Source organism: Oncorhynchus mykiss, chromosome 23, assembly GCF_013265735.2.
Source record: "Oncorhynchus mykiss isolate Arlee chromosome 23, USDA_OmykA_1.1, whole genome shotgun sequence".
NCBI lineage: Eukaryota > Metazoa > Chordata > Actinopteri > Salmoniformes > Salmonidae > Oncorhynchus > Oncorhynchus mykiss.
In genome coordinates, this window is record NC_048587.1 from 36,973,673 (window position 1) to 36,990,742 (window position 17,070).

Below are 17,070 nucleotides of genomic sequence, written 5' to 3' on the forward strand. Positions count from 1 at the left end.
ATTAAATCAGCGGGAAAATGTGTTTTGTACAAGCAAGAGATGAAATGTGCATTATTTTTCTTCTTAAATAAATCTATCCAGCAACATTTATGTGACAAATTCATTTACAACCCACCAAAAACAGGGAAGAATTGGCTGGAAAGAGGAGAAATCCTGAGGTGGGCAGGGCATGCACTTTGCTAACGGAAGTTTCTAACGTAGCCAGACACAGTGTAAAAGGAGAATAATATCATTTCCGCAATGTTTGATATTATCTGTCCATCTTGCAAGAGAAAGGCACTCATGTAACCACAGTGTACGCTCCAAGGCTTTCACCCGAAGAACTGCTCTTTGTTTTACCTCAGAATCTACAGATTTCTTCATAATATTAGTGTCTGCTCTATTCCCAGCTGCCGATAGCCCTGTCTATAGCCCAGATTTTACACTTCTGTTCTGTACTCTTACTGTACTCTGGGCTTTCCCGATGGCGGAGTAGCAAATTAAGTTAAAGCTTGGCCTGGTGGGGGAAAAAAAAGCCTTAAATGTTGCCATATGCAGGATTGCATGGGAACTTCCTGACACACACATGTTGTTCAGAACCTCTGGTGAGGTGTTGATTTTGGGGAGAGAGCGGAGAAGAAAAGAGGAGAGGGGCAGCACAGGGGAGAGAGAGAGGACAGGAGAGAAAAGAAGAGATGAGGAGAGTGGCATGAAAATAGAGCGAGAGAGCGGGGCAGGACAGAGGAAAAAGCAGGGAATAGATGGGGACCGGACAGGAGAGAGAGAGAGAGAGAGAAAGAGAGAGAGAGAGAGAGAGAGAGAGGTGGGGGGGGCAGGACAGAGAACAGAGGAGAGAAGAGGATAGGGGCAGGATAGGGGAGAGAAGATGGGAAGGGAAGGGCAGGGGAGAGAGGAGAGAAGAGGATAGGGGCAGGATAGGGGAGAGAAGATGGGAAGGGAAGGGCAGGGGAGAGAGGTGAGAAGAGGGTAGGGGCAGGACAGTGGAGAGAAGATGAGTGGGGCAGGATAGGGGAGAGAGAGAGACTGCAGAGAAGATGGGCAGGATAGGAGAGAGAGATATCAGAGAAGAGAGGGGCAGGACATGGCAGAGAGGAGAGGATCTGAAGAGAGAGATCAGAGAGATGAGGAGCGGGGCAGGACAGGGCAGAGAGGAGAGGGTCAGGAGAGAGAGAGCAGAGAGATGAGGATCGGGGCAGGACATGGCAGAGAGGAGAGGGTCAGAAGAGAGAGAGCAGAGCGATGAGGAGCGGGGCAGGACATGGCAGAGAGGAGAGGGTCAGAAGAGAGAGAGCAGAGAGATGAGGAGCGGGGCAGGACATGGCAGAGAGGAGAGGGTCAGAAGAGAGAGAGCAGAGAGATGAGGAGAGGGCAGGACATGGCAGAGAGGAGAGGGTCAGGAGAGCAGAGAGATGAGGAGCGGGGCAGGACAGGGCAGAGAGGAGAGGGTCAGGAGAGAGAGAGCAGAGAGATGAGGAGCGGGGCAGGACATGGCAGAGAGGAGAGGGTCAGAAGAGAGAGAGCAGAGAGATGAGGAGCGGGGCAGGACATGGCAGAGAGGAGAGGGTCAGAAGAGCGAGAGCAGAGAGATGAGGAGCGGGGCAGGACAGGGCAGAGAGGAGAGGATCAGAAGAGAGAGAGCAGAGAGATGAGGAGCGGGGCAGGACAGGGCAGAGAGGAGAGGGTCAGAAGAGAGAGAGCAGAGAGATGAGGAGCGGGGCAGGACATGGCAGAGAGGAGAGGGTCAGAAGAGAGAGAGCAGAGAGATGAGGAGCGGGACAGGACATGGCAGAGAGGAGAGGGTCAGGAGAGAGAGAGATGAGGAGCGGGGCAGGACAGGGTAGAGAGAGAGAGAGTGGAGAGGGGCAGAATAGGAGAAAGAGATATCAGGGAAGAGAGGGGCGGGGCAGGACAGGGGAAGAAAGCAGAGAAAAGAAAATGGAAGAGGGGCAGGACAGAGGAGAGGAGAGGAGAGGAGAGGAGAGGAGAGGAGAGGAGAGGAGAGGAGAGGAGAGGAGAGGAGAGGAGAGGAGAGAAGAGGAGAGGGGCAGGACAGGACAGGACAGGAGAGAGAGGGGGGAGAGGAGGGGAGAGGTGCAGTACAGGAGATAGAGGGGAGGAGAGAGGGCTATGAGAGGGGAGATGGGCAGTACAGGAGAGAGAGAGGAGAGGGGGTAGGGGAGAGGGGAGTATGTATTATATTGTCTCTTTCAATAAAGACTGAAACATCTGGTATCCAGCTTCTACCTCTGGTCTTGTCGACCATGGTGGCTGAAACAGGAGTAGACACCCGTACGACCTTTCTGCTTTTCCCAAATGTTTTTTTCCTCCAGATAATTGAGGTGAATAGTGATATGTGTGATTTACATTGAATTGGACACTTGTAAACCCTAAGGAGCTCACATCCAGTGGATTCACTCAACACACTCTCTGTGGTATCTTAAGTTTTGTTTATGTTTTATACAACTGTTGTCAGACATAGTGGAGTGTTTTAGCACCTCTGCACCTCTACAACCCCCTGTTCTGACATACTGCACGACCATTTAGCCAGACCTTATATCGGTGTTGACAAGTCAATGGACTCAATGGAACAGTATGGGAATGTTAACACACTCACTAAAGGATATGTTAACCCGCTAAGCTAACGCATGCCCTTCTCATGTCTGTGTCCACGCAACATCATTGTGGAATCTCATGCTTACTTTGCTACCTGACTGTGCATACTGTGTGTGGTTTTTCACTGTGTAACAGGTGTCCCCTCCCTGTGTGTGTGTCTCTGTGTCTGTCTCTGTCTGTCTGTCTGTCTGTCTGTCTGTCTGTCTGTCTGTCTGTCTGTCTGTCTGTCTGTCTGTCTGTCTGTCTGTCTGTCTGTCTGTCTGTCTGTCTGTCTGTCTGTCTGTCTGTCTGTGTGTGTGTGTGTGTGTGTTCCAGGACTACTGGTTGTCCCTGGTGTTCAAGCGTCTGGTCGGTCCCAGGGTGTTGGCAGTGCGGGTAGCAGGCTTGCAGAGGAAACCACGACCAGGGAGGGTTATACGAGACAAACTACGGATCTACGCACATTGTACCAGCTTCCACAAGTAAAAGCTACAGCCATATACAATACACTATACCAGCTTCAAAAAGTACCACTTTGTCAGGTGGCTAAAAAGCAATCACAGATTAGACTTCTATAGCTTTGTTGTCCCATCTTCCTTCCCTTGGTGTTACATTCTCAATACACCTGAGGCATAGTGTCTAGTCTCTCCCATTCTATAAACATTTCAACAACAAAAAATAAATATAATCTATATATATTTTTTTAATTGTTGGACATAATAAAATCACCAGGAAATCAGCTCCAAGTGGTTTTAATTTAAGAAATCTGTTCCCAAGTATTCCCACGCATAACAGAGAGATGTGATCGCATACAAATGTAAGCAAGGTTTAAAATGATTGTATTTTAGTCAAACATTATATATCTGTTTGGACTTCTTGTGGTCAATTTGCAGTCTACAGAATATTTGTAATTAAGTTCCGGCCCCCTGAACAGCCGAAAAAAATTGGCCCGTGGCTGAATCCATTAATAAGCCACTCTAGCCATACTAAATCACATCAATAACCCAGTCTTCCACAATTCTACCTAGTCTGCCTGTAACTACATCTCATAAATAACCGTCGTCCAGGCACCTCAGTCTTTCAGAGGCCAGGCCATAAAACTTAACAGGTATCACTTATCAGGCGTGTGAGGGACTGTTCTCTTCGTGAAAGCGGCGGTGACAGGTGTGCCAGTCCTTTATCCCGGTTGGAGGGGGTTTTGGGGGGAGGGTGAGGGGAAACGGAGGGGTAGGTACAATAGGGACGTCTGTGCCAGACTAGATAAAGAGCAGCACCGTCCCCCTGTTCCCCCTGTTCAAGGTTATCATTTAACCCAGCCGTATGGGATGTGTATCAGGTCAGCAGAGCTTTCAGCACCAGACTTAATGCCCTCTGTCCCACCTACACACACGGCTCAGTTACAACTGTTCACCCTACTCCACACACTACACTATCTATATGCAATAACTATAATGTTGTTTGGAAAGCATTCAGAACCCTTGACTTTTTCCACATTTTGTTGCGTAACAGCCTTATTTTAAAATGGATTTCAAAATGTCTCATCAATCTACACACACCTGTATTTGGGGAGTTTCTCCCATTCCTCTCTGTAGATCCTCTCAATCTCTGTCAGGTTGGATGAGGAGCGTTGCTGCATAGCTATTTTCAGGTCTCTCCAGAGATGTTCGATCGGGTTCAAGTCCTGGCTTTAGCTGGGCCACTCAAGGACATTCAGAGACTTGTCCCGAAGCCACTCCTGCATTGTCTTGGCTGTGTGCTTAGGGTCGTTGTCTTGTTGGAAGGTGAACCTTCGCCCCAGTCTGTGGTCCTGATCGCTCTGAAGCAGGTTTTCATTAAGGATCTCTCTGTACTTTGCTCCATTCTTTGCCTTGATCCTGACTAGTCTCCCTGCTGAAAAACATCCTCACAGCATGATGCTGCCACCACCATGCTTCACCACTGTAAGGATGGTGCCATGTTTCCTCCAGACTTGGCATTCAGGCCAAAGAGTGTAATCTTGGTTTCATAAGACCAGAGAATCTTGTTTCTCATGGTCTGAGAGTCTTTAGGAGCATTTTGGCAAACTCCAAGCGGGCTGTCATGTGTCTTTTACTGAGGAGTGCCTTTCTGTCTGGCCACTCTACCATAAAGGCCTGGTTGGTGGATTGCCATAGAGATGGTTGCCCTTCTGGAACATTCTCCCATCTCCACATAGAAACTCTAGAGCTCTGTCAGAGTGACCTTCGGGTTCTTGGTCACCTCCCTGACCAAGGCCTGTCTCCACCGATTGCTCAGTTTGTCCGGGCGGACAGCTCTAGGAAGAGTTTTGGTTGTTCCAAACTTCTTCAATTTAAGAATAACGGAGGCCACTGTGTTTTTGAGGACCTTCAATGCTGCAGAAATCTTTTGGTAACCTTCCCCCAGATCTGTGCCTCGACACAATCCTGTCTCGGAGCTCTACGGACAATTCCTTCAACCTCATGGCTTGGTTTTTGCTCTGACATGCACTGTCAACTGTGGGATTTTATATAGACATGTGTGTGCCTTTCCAAATCATGTCCAATCAATTGAATTTACCACAGGCAGACTCGAATGAAGTTGTAGAAATATCTCAAGGATGATCAATGGAAAAAGGATGCACCTGAGCTCAATGTTGAGTCTCATAGCAAAGGGGCTGAATACTTAAATAAGGTACATCAACACCATCATCCCAGAAACCCTAGACCCACTCCAATTTGCATACCATCCCAACAGATCCACAGATGACGCAATCTCTATTGCACTCCACACTGCCCTTTCCCACCTGGACAAAAGGAACACCTATGTGAGAATGTTATTCATTGCCTACAGCTCAGCGTTCAACACCATAGTGCCCTCAAAGCTCATCACTAAGCTAAGGACCCTGGTACTAAACACCTCCCTCTGCAATTGGATCCTGGACTTCCTGATGGGCTGCCCCCAGGCGATAAGGGTAGGTAACAACACATCTGCCACGCTGATTCTCAACACAGGGGACCCTCAGGGGTGCATGCTCAGTCCCCTCCTGTACTCGCTGTTCACTCATGACTATATGGCCGAACATGCTCCCATTGTCATCGACGGGGCTGCAGTGGAGCAGGTTGTGAGCTTCAAGTTCCTTGGTGTCCACATCACCAACGAACTATCATGGTCCAAGCACACAAACACATCCGTGAAGAGGGTCCTCAGATCCTCAAAAGGTTCTACAGCTGCACCATCGAGAACATCCTGACTGGTTGCATCACTGGCTGGTATGGCAACTGCTCGGCCTCTGACCCCAAGGCACTACAGAGGGTAATGGGTACGGCCCAGTACATCACTGGGGCTAAGCTGCCTGTCATCCAGGGACTGTATACCAGGCAGTGTCAGAGGAAAGCCCTAAAAATTGTCAAAGACTCCAGCCACCCTAGTCAAAGACTGTTCTCTCTGCTACGCACGGCAAGCAGTACCGGAGTGCCAAGTCTAGGTCCAAGAGGCTTCTACACAGCTTCTACCCCCAAGCCATAAGACTCATGAACACCTAATCAAATGGCTACCCAGACAATTTGCATTGCTACTCTCTGTTGTTATCATCTATGCATAGTCACTTTAATAACTCTACCTACATGTACATATTACCTCAACTAACCGGTGCCCCCACACATTGACCCCCTGTATATAGTCCCGCTATTGTTATTTTACTGCTGCTCTTTAATTACTTGTTACTTTTATTTCTAATTCTTATCCGTATTTTTTTTAACTGCATTGTTGGTTAGGGGCTCATAAGTAAGCATTTCACTGTAAGGCACATGTGACTAATAAAATGTTTTTTATTTGTAATAAATTTGCAAACATTTCTAAAAAACTTTTTTCTAAGGTTGTAACATAACATTCTGAAGGCACATGTATATATTAAATATACAATTAACACATATAAGGGAGTATCAGTCTTCCGTCTTTGCTGGTGGACATTTTCTTTGATCTCTGTCCCCTGCTCCAAGCAATTGGATTTGTTTATAGTCGTCTATTCTATCATAGTTACAGGTTTGGCGCAAAGAGTACTCTCTAGAGACTGTATCTACTGACACCGATATAGATATACCTCACATCTGATCTGCAACCTATGGTGTAGCCTGTTGACAGATCTGCAGACATGAAATGGTTGTCATCAAGTGCTTTCCATCTGGCACCTGGAAGGATAGGACGGTGACTATCGCCTCTTATGATGGGAGTCTGTAGCCCCTGGCAAGGGACTTATATCTGGATCTCAACATCTATCCTCTTTACTATGTTGGCGGTTTCATTACTATTTTGCTATCAAGGGTATTGTATTATTCTATCCGGGTAGCCAGTTAGCGATTTCCAGCCTTCCAGACATTTAGCGGTTAGCATGGTCTGTTTTACTCTGAACCGATGCTCCAACATCAAACAACGGGAAGGATTGTTTACGTTACTGCTTCTAATGCCTCAGAACCTCATCATTTTGGAAATGCTGGACTGTCTTTATCCCTCTCTCCAGCTCTCTGTCTAATCTACGGGTATCTATCCCTCCAACTCTCTCTGTCTGATCCAACCCAGCCCTGAGAAATGTTTGGCATAAGGCATAAGGCTCCAATAGTTAAGCAGAAGAAACTGTCCAGGCCTGACCGATTACACTGTCTGACACGAAGACAGACAGACAGACACTGGTTTCTGTATACAGACGTGACCAACCTTGGTTCTGTTCTCTGTCAACAGAGTGTTCGTTTGAATTTATTCAAGTCACTTGAATAGGATCTCTGTGTGTCTGCTTAGTGTTTCTTTGATGTACGATGAGATGTAGAGACAAAGAGTGAACAATAACCAGAAGCCGTGAGAGAGACAGATGGAGAGAGAGATGGAGAGTGAGACAGATGGAGAGAGAGATGGAGAGTGATACAGATGGCGAGAGAGATGAGAGATGGAGAGTGAGACCGATGGAGAGAGAGATGGAGAGTGAGACAGATGGAGAGAGAGATGGAGAGTGATACAGATGGTGAGAGAGATGAGAGATGGAGAGTGAGACCGATGGAGAGAGAGATGGAGAGTGAGACCGGTGGAGAGAGAGCTGGAGATAGAGATATATATATGGAGAGAGAGATGGAGAGTGAGACCGATGGAGAGAGAGATGGAGCGAGAGATGGAGAGTGATACAGATGGCGAGAGAGATGAGAGATGGAGAGTGAGACCGATGGAGAGAGAGATGGAGAGTGAGACCGGTGGATAGAGAGCTGGAGATAGAGATATATATATGGAGAGAGAGATGGAGAGTGAGACCGATGGAGAGAGAGATGGAGAGAGAGATGGGGAGAGAGAGATGGAGAGTGAGACAGATGGAGAGAGATATGGAGAGTGATACAGATGGCGAGAGAGATGAGAGATGGAGAGTGAGACCAATGGAGAGAGAGATGGAAAGAGAGAGATGGAGACAGAGATATATATATGGAGAGAGAGATGTAGAGTGTGACAGATGGAGAGAGAGATGGAGCGTGAGACAGATGGAGAGAGAGAGGGAGAGAGAGAGATGGAGAGTGAGATGGAGAGAGAGAGGGAGAGAGCGAGATGGAGAGTGAGACAGATGGAGAGAGAGATGGAGAGTGAGACAGATGGAGAGAGAGAGATGGAGAGTGAGACAGATGGAGAGAGAGATGGAGAGTGAGACAGATGGAGAGAGAGATGGAGGGTGGGACAGATGGTGAGAGAGATAGAGAGAGAGAGAGGGAGAGAGAGATGGAGAGTGAGACAGATGGAGAGAGAGATGGAGAGTGAGACAGATGGAGAGAGAGATGGAGAGTGAGACAGATGGAGAGAGAGATGGAGAGTGAGACCAGTGGAGAGAGAGATGGAGAGAGAGAGATGGAGAGTGAGACTGGTGGAGAGAGAGATGAGAGAGAGAGATGGAGACAGAGATATATATATATATACAGTATATATGGAGAGAGAGATGGAGAGTGTGACTGATGGAGAGAGAGATGGAGAGTGTGACAGATGGAAAGAGAGATGGAGAGGGAGACAGACGGAGAGAGATGGAGAGAGAGTTGGAGAGTGATACAGATGGTGAGAGAGATGGAGAGTGATACAGATGGAGAGAGAGATGGAGAGTGATACAGATGGCGAGAGAGATGGAGAAAGAGATGAGAGATGGAGAGTGAGACCAGTGGAGAGAGAGATGGAGAGAGAGAGATGGAGAGTGAGACCGGTGGAGAGAGAGATGGAGAGAGAGAGATGGAGAGAGAGAGAGGGAGGGAGAGAGATGGAGACAGATATATATATATATATATATATATATATATATATATATATATATATGGAGAGAGAGATAGAGTGTGACAGATGGAGAGAGAGGGAGAGAGAGAGATGGAGAGTGTGACAGATGGAGAGAGAGATGGAGAGGGAGACTGATGGAGAGAGAGCTGGAGAGAGAGATGGAGAGTGAGACCGATGGAGAGTGAGACAGATGGAGAGAGAGAGATGGAGCGTGAGACAGATGGAGAAAGAGACAGATGGAGAGAGAGAGATGGAGAGTGAGACAGACGGAGAGAGATGGAGAGAGAGAGAGAAGGAGAGAGAGACAGAAGGAGAGAGATGGAGAGAGAGAGAAGGAGAGAGAGACAGAAGGAGAGAGATAGAGAGATTGATGATCAGAGAGGGATCGCTAGTCAACCTGTCTGACAAAGCCCTACACTGATCCTGAACAATGTGGTCCTCGGAAACATATATCAATGCACACAGACACCCAGAAACATATGGTATCATCACACACAGACACCCAGAAACATATGGTTTCACCACACACAGACACCCAGAAACATATGGTATCACCACACACAGACACCCAGAAACATATGGTATCACCACACACAGACACCCAGAAACATATGGTATCACCACACACAGACACCCAGAAACATATGGTATCACCACACACAGACACCCAGAAACATATGGTATCACCATACACAGACACCCAGAAACATATGGTATCACCCCACAGACACCCATAAACATATGGTATCACCACACACAGACACCCAGAAACATATGGTATCACCACACACAGACACCCAGAAACATATGGTATCACCCCACAGACACCCATAAACATATGGTATCACCACACACAGACACCCAGAAACATATGGTATCACCACACACAGACACCCAGAAACATATGGTATCACCCCACAGACACCCATAAACATATGGTATCACCACACACAGACACCCAGAAACATATGGTATCACCCCACAGACACCCAGAAACATATGGTATCACCACACACAGACACCCAGAAACATATGGTATCACCCCACAGACACCCATAAACATATGGTATCACCACACACAGACACCCAGAAACATATGGTATCACCCCACAGACACCCAGAAACATATGGTATCACCACACACAGACACCCAGAAACATATGGTATCACCACACACAGACACCCAGAAACATATGGTATCACCACACACAGACACACAGAAACGTATGGTACCACCACACACAGACACCCAGAAACGTATGGTACCACCACACACAGACACCCAGAAACATATGGTATCACCCCACAGACACCCATAAACATATGGTATCACCACACACAGACACCCAGAAACATATGGTATCACCCCACAGACACCCAGAAACATATGGTATCACCACACACAGACACCCAGAAACATATGGTATCACCCCACAGACACCCATAAACATATGGTATCACCACACACAGACACCCAGAAACATATGGTATCACCACACACAGACACCCAGAAACATATGGTACCACCACACACAGACACCCAGAAACATATGGTATCACCACACACAGACACCCAGAAACATATGGTATCACCACACACAGACACCCAGAAACATATGGTACCACTCCAGTTGTGTTGATCCTCCCTTCACATTAGACGGTTATTAAATGTTATCATGTTTGCCTTATCTTTCTCTTGTAGATATTTACCTTTGGCTAAAATCTCCTGTCCCCAGCACTCTGTTCCAGAGACTGGGACTCATGCTGTATTGTCTGTCCCACACTTTCACACTCTCCAATTGACCCTGAATGTGATGTGAGTAGGGACTTCAGGTCTTAGGTTCTGATCATATCAAAACATCTCAGATCCCTTCAACCTGGGCATATTTGACAGTATTATGAAGTGTACTGTATCTAGAAACAAGGACAGGAGGGCAATTACATCAAATACGGTTTAAAAGGACAATCTGCAGTTGCTACATCCATTTCTGGACTTATAAATGAGTGATATGTACCTATTGATTGTTGAAGAATACAGTATAACTTGTAAATTAATGATATGTACCTATTGTTTGTTGAAGAATACAGTATAACTTATAAATACATCATAAGCTTAGTTCAACTGTCGTACCCCATCACAACCCAAAACATAACCTTGTTTTACTCCCATGTTTGTAAACAAAGTAAATGTAAACAAACACTATATAGCCTCAAAACATTGTTAAAACTCTCATTTTGATAGCAGGGATGATCATTCCTTGCCTCCACAGCTCTGTCTCTGAAAGGGATTGCACTTCTTCAGCACCATCCCTCAGCTTTTTACCGGAACAGGTGCAAGGAGAACGCTTTGTTATTGTTTCAACTTCTGATTGCCGCTTTAATATAAATGTAGATACAAAAAAATGGATTTAGGATTCTAATGAAGAGAAGAACTAGATTCCATGGAGTTAATGGAACACGTTCAGATTGACCCGTCTTCTTCAACTCTTTTGCTCCTGTTATTAAATTGGCGGGTGGCAGCATTGTTCCATCCCTGACATACCAGGTAACCATTTCAAAGGCTTTCCTCTGTCTTTAAAAGGACTCTTCTCCTAGTTAGTTATTGAAGGTTCTGTTGTGCTCGGCAGAGGATGACACTTTAAAGGCCCTTACAGATCTCGCTAGAGATAGTGAGAAAAAGGTAGTGAGAGCAACAAAAGGTCTAGTCAAGGAACTTCCTCTCTGTCTGTCTCTCTGTCTCTGCAGTGTGTGTGTGTGTGTGTGTGTGTGTGTGTGTGTGTGTGTGTGTGTGTGTGTGTGTGTGTGTGTGTGTGTGTGTGTGTGTGTGTGTGTGTGTGTGTGAGAAAAAGAAGACCATGAAAACCAATATTTGTGTTTATCTTTACTCGCTTTTAAATTTAGAATACTTCTCTTCTCTTCTATTCCTTCCAGTCGTAACTACGTGAGAGGATCCATAACGATCTATATCATCAACCTGCATCGGTCCAGGAAGAAAATCAAGCTGGCGGGAACCTTACGTAACATGACTGTCCATCAGTACCTGGTACAGCCCTATGGGACAGACGGACTTCACGCCAGGTCTGTAGCAGTCCTCTGGGCACAGACGTCAATTCAATGTCTATTCCACATTCGTTCAACATATTTTCATTGAACTGACATGGAAACAACGTTGATTTAACCAGTGTGTGCCCAGTGGGAGGGGTCTGACATTCACACACACACACACACACACACACACACACACACACACACACACACACACACACACACACACACACACACACACACACACACACACACACACACACACACACACACACACTCACCTTTCTACTGCTCTCTCTCTCCCTTTCTATCTTTCTCTCTCTCCCTCCATTTCTATATATTTCTCCCTGTCTCTATATATATCCTGCTGATCACAGACAGATGGCTATACAGACAGAGGGCTACACATAGAGAGGGCTACACATAGAGAGGGCTACACAGACAGAGGGCTACACAGACAGAGGGCTACACATAGAGAGGGCTACACAAACAGAGGGCTACACAGACAGAGGGCTACACAGACAGAGGGCTACGGGCTACATAGACGGAGGGCTATGCAGAGAGAGCAGAGCTTCATGGAACGCTTGTTTTCTGATCAAACATCCACACTGCTCTATTAATAGAGTATCCTATTTCTTATACTGACCTGACAAGACACACACACACACACACACACACACACACACTGACCTGACAAGACACACGCACACATGCACACACACACACACACACACACACACACACTAAACTGACAAGTCCAACTTACAGGAGAGAGACAGAGAGACCTAGGTTACCATAACAAAGCTGTCCGTCTAGCTAACTTCAGTCATCTCTATGGGAAACAGGGTGGGGGATTCTCCTTCAATCGGGAGGATTTGGGATCTCTATCAGTGAACCATGTGGCTCTACTAAATAAAGCACAACTTTAAAGGCTCAAGCCTCCATAAACCCTTTATAAGGCCTAGACTTTATTTGCCTTATCTATTATTATTATTATTATTATCATTAAATAGCCTATCTAAAAGAGTCTTGTTAAACTACTTAGAATTGCAGGAAATTAGTGTCAAATCAACGTAATTATAAAAATACTTTTTGAGGTTGGGAAAAAAGGTTGGGAACCCCTGCTAGGTCAAGAAGATCATCAAGGAACTCAACCACCCGAGCCACGGCCTGTTCACCCCACTATCATCTAACAGCCTTTCTTAAAGTATGGGTCGCGACCCAAGGTGGGTTGCAGACCTGTTAATGGTGAGTCGCGAGGCGTCAGAGTACATTTATAATTACTTAATTAATTACTGGAATTGATTTTGGCCAAGTGCAACTGCACTCTCTGTTCAGTGCGCTCTCTGCTCAGCAGCGGTGTATCTGCTCAGCAGCGGTGTCTCTGCTCATCAGCGGTGTCTCTGCTCAGCAGCGGTGTCTCTGCTCAGCAGCGGTGTCTCTGTTCAGCAGCGGTGTCTCTGCTCAGCAGCGGTGTCTCTGCATAGCAGCGGTGTCTCTGCTCAGCAGCGGTGTCTCTGCTCAGCAGCGGTGTCTCTGCTCAGCTGCGGTGTCTCTGCTCAGCAGCGGTGTCTCTGCTCAGCTGCGGTGTCTCTGCTCATCAGCGGTGTCTCTGCTCAGCAGCGGTGTCTCTGCATAGCAGCGGTGTCTCTGTTCAGCAGCGGTGTCTCTGCTCAGCAGCGGTGTCTCTGCATAGCAGCGGTGTCTCTGCTCAGCAGCGGTGTCTCTGCTCAGCAGCGGTGTCTCTGCTCAGCTGCGGTGTCTCTGCTCAGCAGCGGTGTCTCTGCTCAGCTGCGGTGTCTCTGCTCATCAGCGGTGTCTCTGCATAGCAGCGGTGTCTCTGCATAGCAGCGGTGTCTCTGCTCATCAGCGGTGTCTCTGCTCAGCAGCGGTGTCTCTGCATAGCAGCGGTGTCTCTGCTCAGCAGCGGTGTCTCTGCTCAGCAGCGGTGTCTCTGCATAGCAGCGGTGTCTCTGCATAGCAGCGGTGTCTCTGCTCAGCAGCGGTGTCTCTGCTCAGCAGCGGTGTCTCTGCTCAGCAGCGGTGTCTCTGCTCATCAGCGGTGTCTCTGCATAGCAGCGGTGTCTCTGCATAGCAGCGGTGTCTCTGCATAGCAGCGGTGTCTCTGCATAGCAGCGGTGTCTCTGCATAGCAGCGGTGTCTCTGCATAGCAGCGGTGTCTCTGCATAGCAGCGGTGTCTCTGCTCATCGGCGGTGTCTCTGCTCAGCAGCGGTGTCTCTGCTCAGCAGCGGTGTCTCTGCTCAGCAGCGGTGTCTCTGCTCAGCAGCGGTGTCTCTGCTCATCAGCGGTGTCTCTGCATAGCAGCGGTGTCTCTGCATAGCAGCGGTGTCTCTGCATAGCAGCGGTGTCTCTGCATAGCAGCGGTGTCTCTGCTCAGAAGCGGTGTCTCTGCTCATCAGCGGTGTCTCTGCATAGCAGCGGTGTCTCTGCATAGCAGCGGTGTCTCTGCATAGCAGTGGTGTCTCTGCATAGCAGCGGTGTCTCTGCATAGCAGCGGTGTCTCTGCATAGCAGCGGTGTCTCTGCATAGCAGCGGTGTCTCTGCTCAGCAGCGGTGTCTCTGCTCATCAGCGGTGTCTCTGCATAGCAGCGGTGTCTCTGCATAGCAGCGGTGTCTCTGCATAGCAGCGGTGTCTCTGCATAGCAGCGGTGTCTCTGCTCATCGGCGGTGTCTCTGCTCAGCAGCGGTGTCTCTGCTCAGCAGCGGTGTCTCTGCTCAGCAGCGGTGTCTCTGCTCATCAGCGGTGTCTCTGCATAGCAGTGGTGTCTCTGCATAGCAGCGGTGTCTCTGCATAGCAGCGGTGTCTCTGCTCAGCAGCGGTGTCTCTGCTCATCAGCGGTGTCTCTGCATAGCAGCGGTGTCTCTGCATAGCAGCGGTGTCTCTGCATAGCAGCGGTGTCTCTGTATAGCAGCGGTGTCTCTGCTCATCGGCGGTGTCTCTGCTCAGCAGCGGTGTCTCTGCTCAGCAGCGGTGTCTCTGCTCAGCAGCGGTGTCTCTGCTCATCAGCGGTGTCTCTGCTCAGCAGCGGTGTCTCTGCTCAGCAGCGGTGTCTCTGTTCAGCAGCGGTGTCTCTGCTCAGCAGCGGTGTCTCTGTTCAGCAGCGGTGTCTCTGTTCAGCAGCGGTGTCTCTGCTCAGCAGCGGTGTCTCTGCTCAGCAGCGGTGTCTCTGCTCATCAGCGGTGTCTCTGCTCAGCAGCGGTGTCTCTGCTCATCAGCGGTGTCTCTGCTCAGCAGCGGTGTCTCTGCATAGCAGCGGTGTCTCTGCTCAGCACCGGTGTCTCTGCTCAGCAGCGGTGTCTCTGCTCAGCAGCGGTGTCTCTGCTCATCAGCGGTGTCTCTGCATAGCAGCGGTGTCTCTGCTCAATAGCGGTGTCTCTGCATAGCAGCGGTGTCTCTGCTCAGCAGCGGTGTCTCTGCTCAGCAGCGGTGTCTCTGCATAGCAGCGGTGTCTCTGCATAGCAGCGGTGTCTCTGCTCAGCAGCGGTGTCTCTGCTCAGCAGCGGTGTCTCTGCTCAGCAGCGGTGTCTCTGCTCATCAGCGGTGTCTCTGCTCATCAGCGGTGTCTCTGCATAGCAGCGGTGTCTCTGCATAGCAGCGGTGTCTCTGCTCAGCAGCGGTGTCTCTGCTCAGCAGCGGTATCTCTGCTCAGCAGCGGTGTCTCTGCTCAGCACCGGTGTCTCTGATCAGCAGCGGTGTCTCTGCTCAGCAGCGGTGTCTCTGCTCAGCAGCGGTGTCTCTGCTCATCAGCGGTGTCTCTGCTCAGCAGCGGTGTCTCTGCTCATCAGCGGTGTCTCTGCTCATCAGCGGTGTCTCTGCTCATCAGCGGTGTCTCTGCTCATCAGCGGTGTCTCTGCTCAGCAGCGGTGTCTCTGCTCAGCACCGGTGTCTCTGCTCAGCAGCGGTGTCTCTGCTCAGCAGCGGTGTCTCTGCTCAGCAGCGGTGTCTCTGCATAGCAGCGGTGTCTCTGCTCATCAGCGGTGTCTCTGCTCATCAGTGGTGTCTCTGCTCAGCAGCGGTGTCTCTGCTCATCAGCGGTGTCTCTGCATAGCAGTGTTGTCTCTGCTCATCAGCGGTGTCTCTGCTCATCAGCGGTGTCTCTGCTCAGCAGCGGTGTCTCTGCATAGCAGTGTTGTCTCTGCTCATCAGCGGTGTCTCTGCTCATCAGCGGTGTCTCTGCTCATCAGCGGTGTCTCTGCTCATCAGCGGTGTCTCTGCATAGCAGCGGTGTCTCTGCATAGCAGCGGTGTCTCTGCTCAGCAGCGGTGTCTCTGCATAGCAGCAGTGTCTCTGCTCAGCAGCGGTGTCTCTGCTCATCAGCGGTGTCTCTGCTCTTCAGCGGTGTCTCTGCTCAGCAGCGGTGTCTCTGCTCGGCAGCGGTGTCTCTGCTCAGCAGCGGTGTCTCTGCTCATCAGCGGTGTCTCTGCTCTTCAGCGGTGTCTCTGCTCTTCAGCGGTGTCTCTGCTCTTCAGCGGTGTCTCTGCTCTTCAGCGGTGTCTCTGCTCATCAGCGGTGTCTCTGCTCATCAGCGGTGTCTCTGCTCAGCAGCGGTGTCTCTGCTCGGCAGCGGTGTCTCTGCTCAGCAGCGGTGTCTCTGCTCATCTGCGGTGTCTCTGCTCTTCAGCGGTGTCTCTGCTCTTCAGCGGTGTCTCTGCTCTTCAGCGGTGTCTCTGCTCATCAGCGGTGTCTCTGCTCAGCAGCGGTGTCTCTGCTCATCAGCGGTGTCTCTGCTCTTCAGCGGTGTCTCTGCTCAGCAGCGGTGTCTCTGCTCTTCAGCGGTGTCTCTGCTCAGCAGCGGTGTCTCTGCTCGGCAGCGGTGTCTCTGCTCAATTTGGCAGCTGCATGAGAGGGAGGTGCCCGTGTACTTTGCTGTTCAACAGATCTTTTTTCTGCAGTTTTCTGCGACCCACACGCTGCAGTGCTGTTGTTCAGCAGCAGATGATGCGCTGTCAGTCACTGGCTTGTAATTCCCACTCCCCATCACTCACCGCTGTCATCGAATGGATAAGCTAGTCACAAGTTCTGACTGAGTTCACTTGTCATTAAAGGCAAACACAGCGATGAGTTTCTCTCTCTTGGTTTCATACAAACTTTGAGAAATAACGAGTAGCGCCCACAATTTGTTTTGTGCAGGGAAGTGCTTAGTAATGAG

At 49.2% G+C, this 17,070-nt stretch overlaps 1 protein-coding gene across 1 annotated transcript in view; it reads left to right on the top strand.

The window, feature by feature from the left end:
• The window catches only part of hpse2 (heparanase 2), a 114,106-nt gene that overhangs the window by 85,241 nt on the left and 11,795 nt on the right, over positions 1-17,070 (top strand). Inside the window, exons 10-11 of the mRNA XM_036960382.1 lie at positions 2,929-3,074; positions 11,785-11,931. Coding sequence (XP_036816277.1) covers positions 2,929-3,074; positions 11,785-11,931 — 293 coding nt within the window. The remainder of the gene's footprint in view (positions 1-2,928; positions 3,075-11,784; positions 11,932-17,070) is intronic.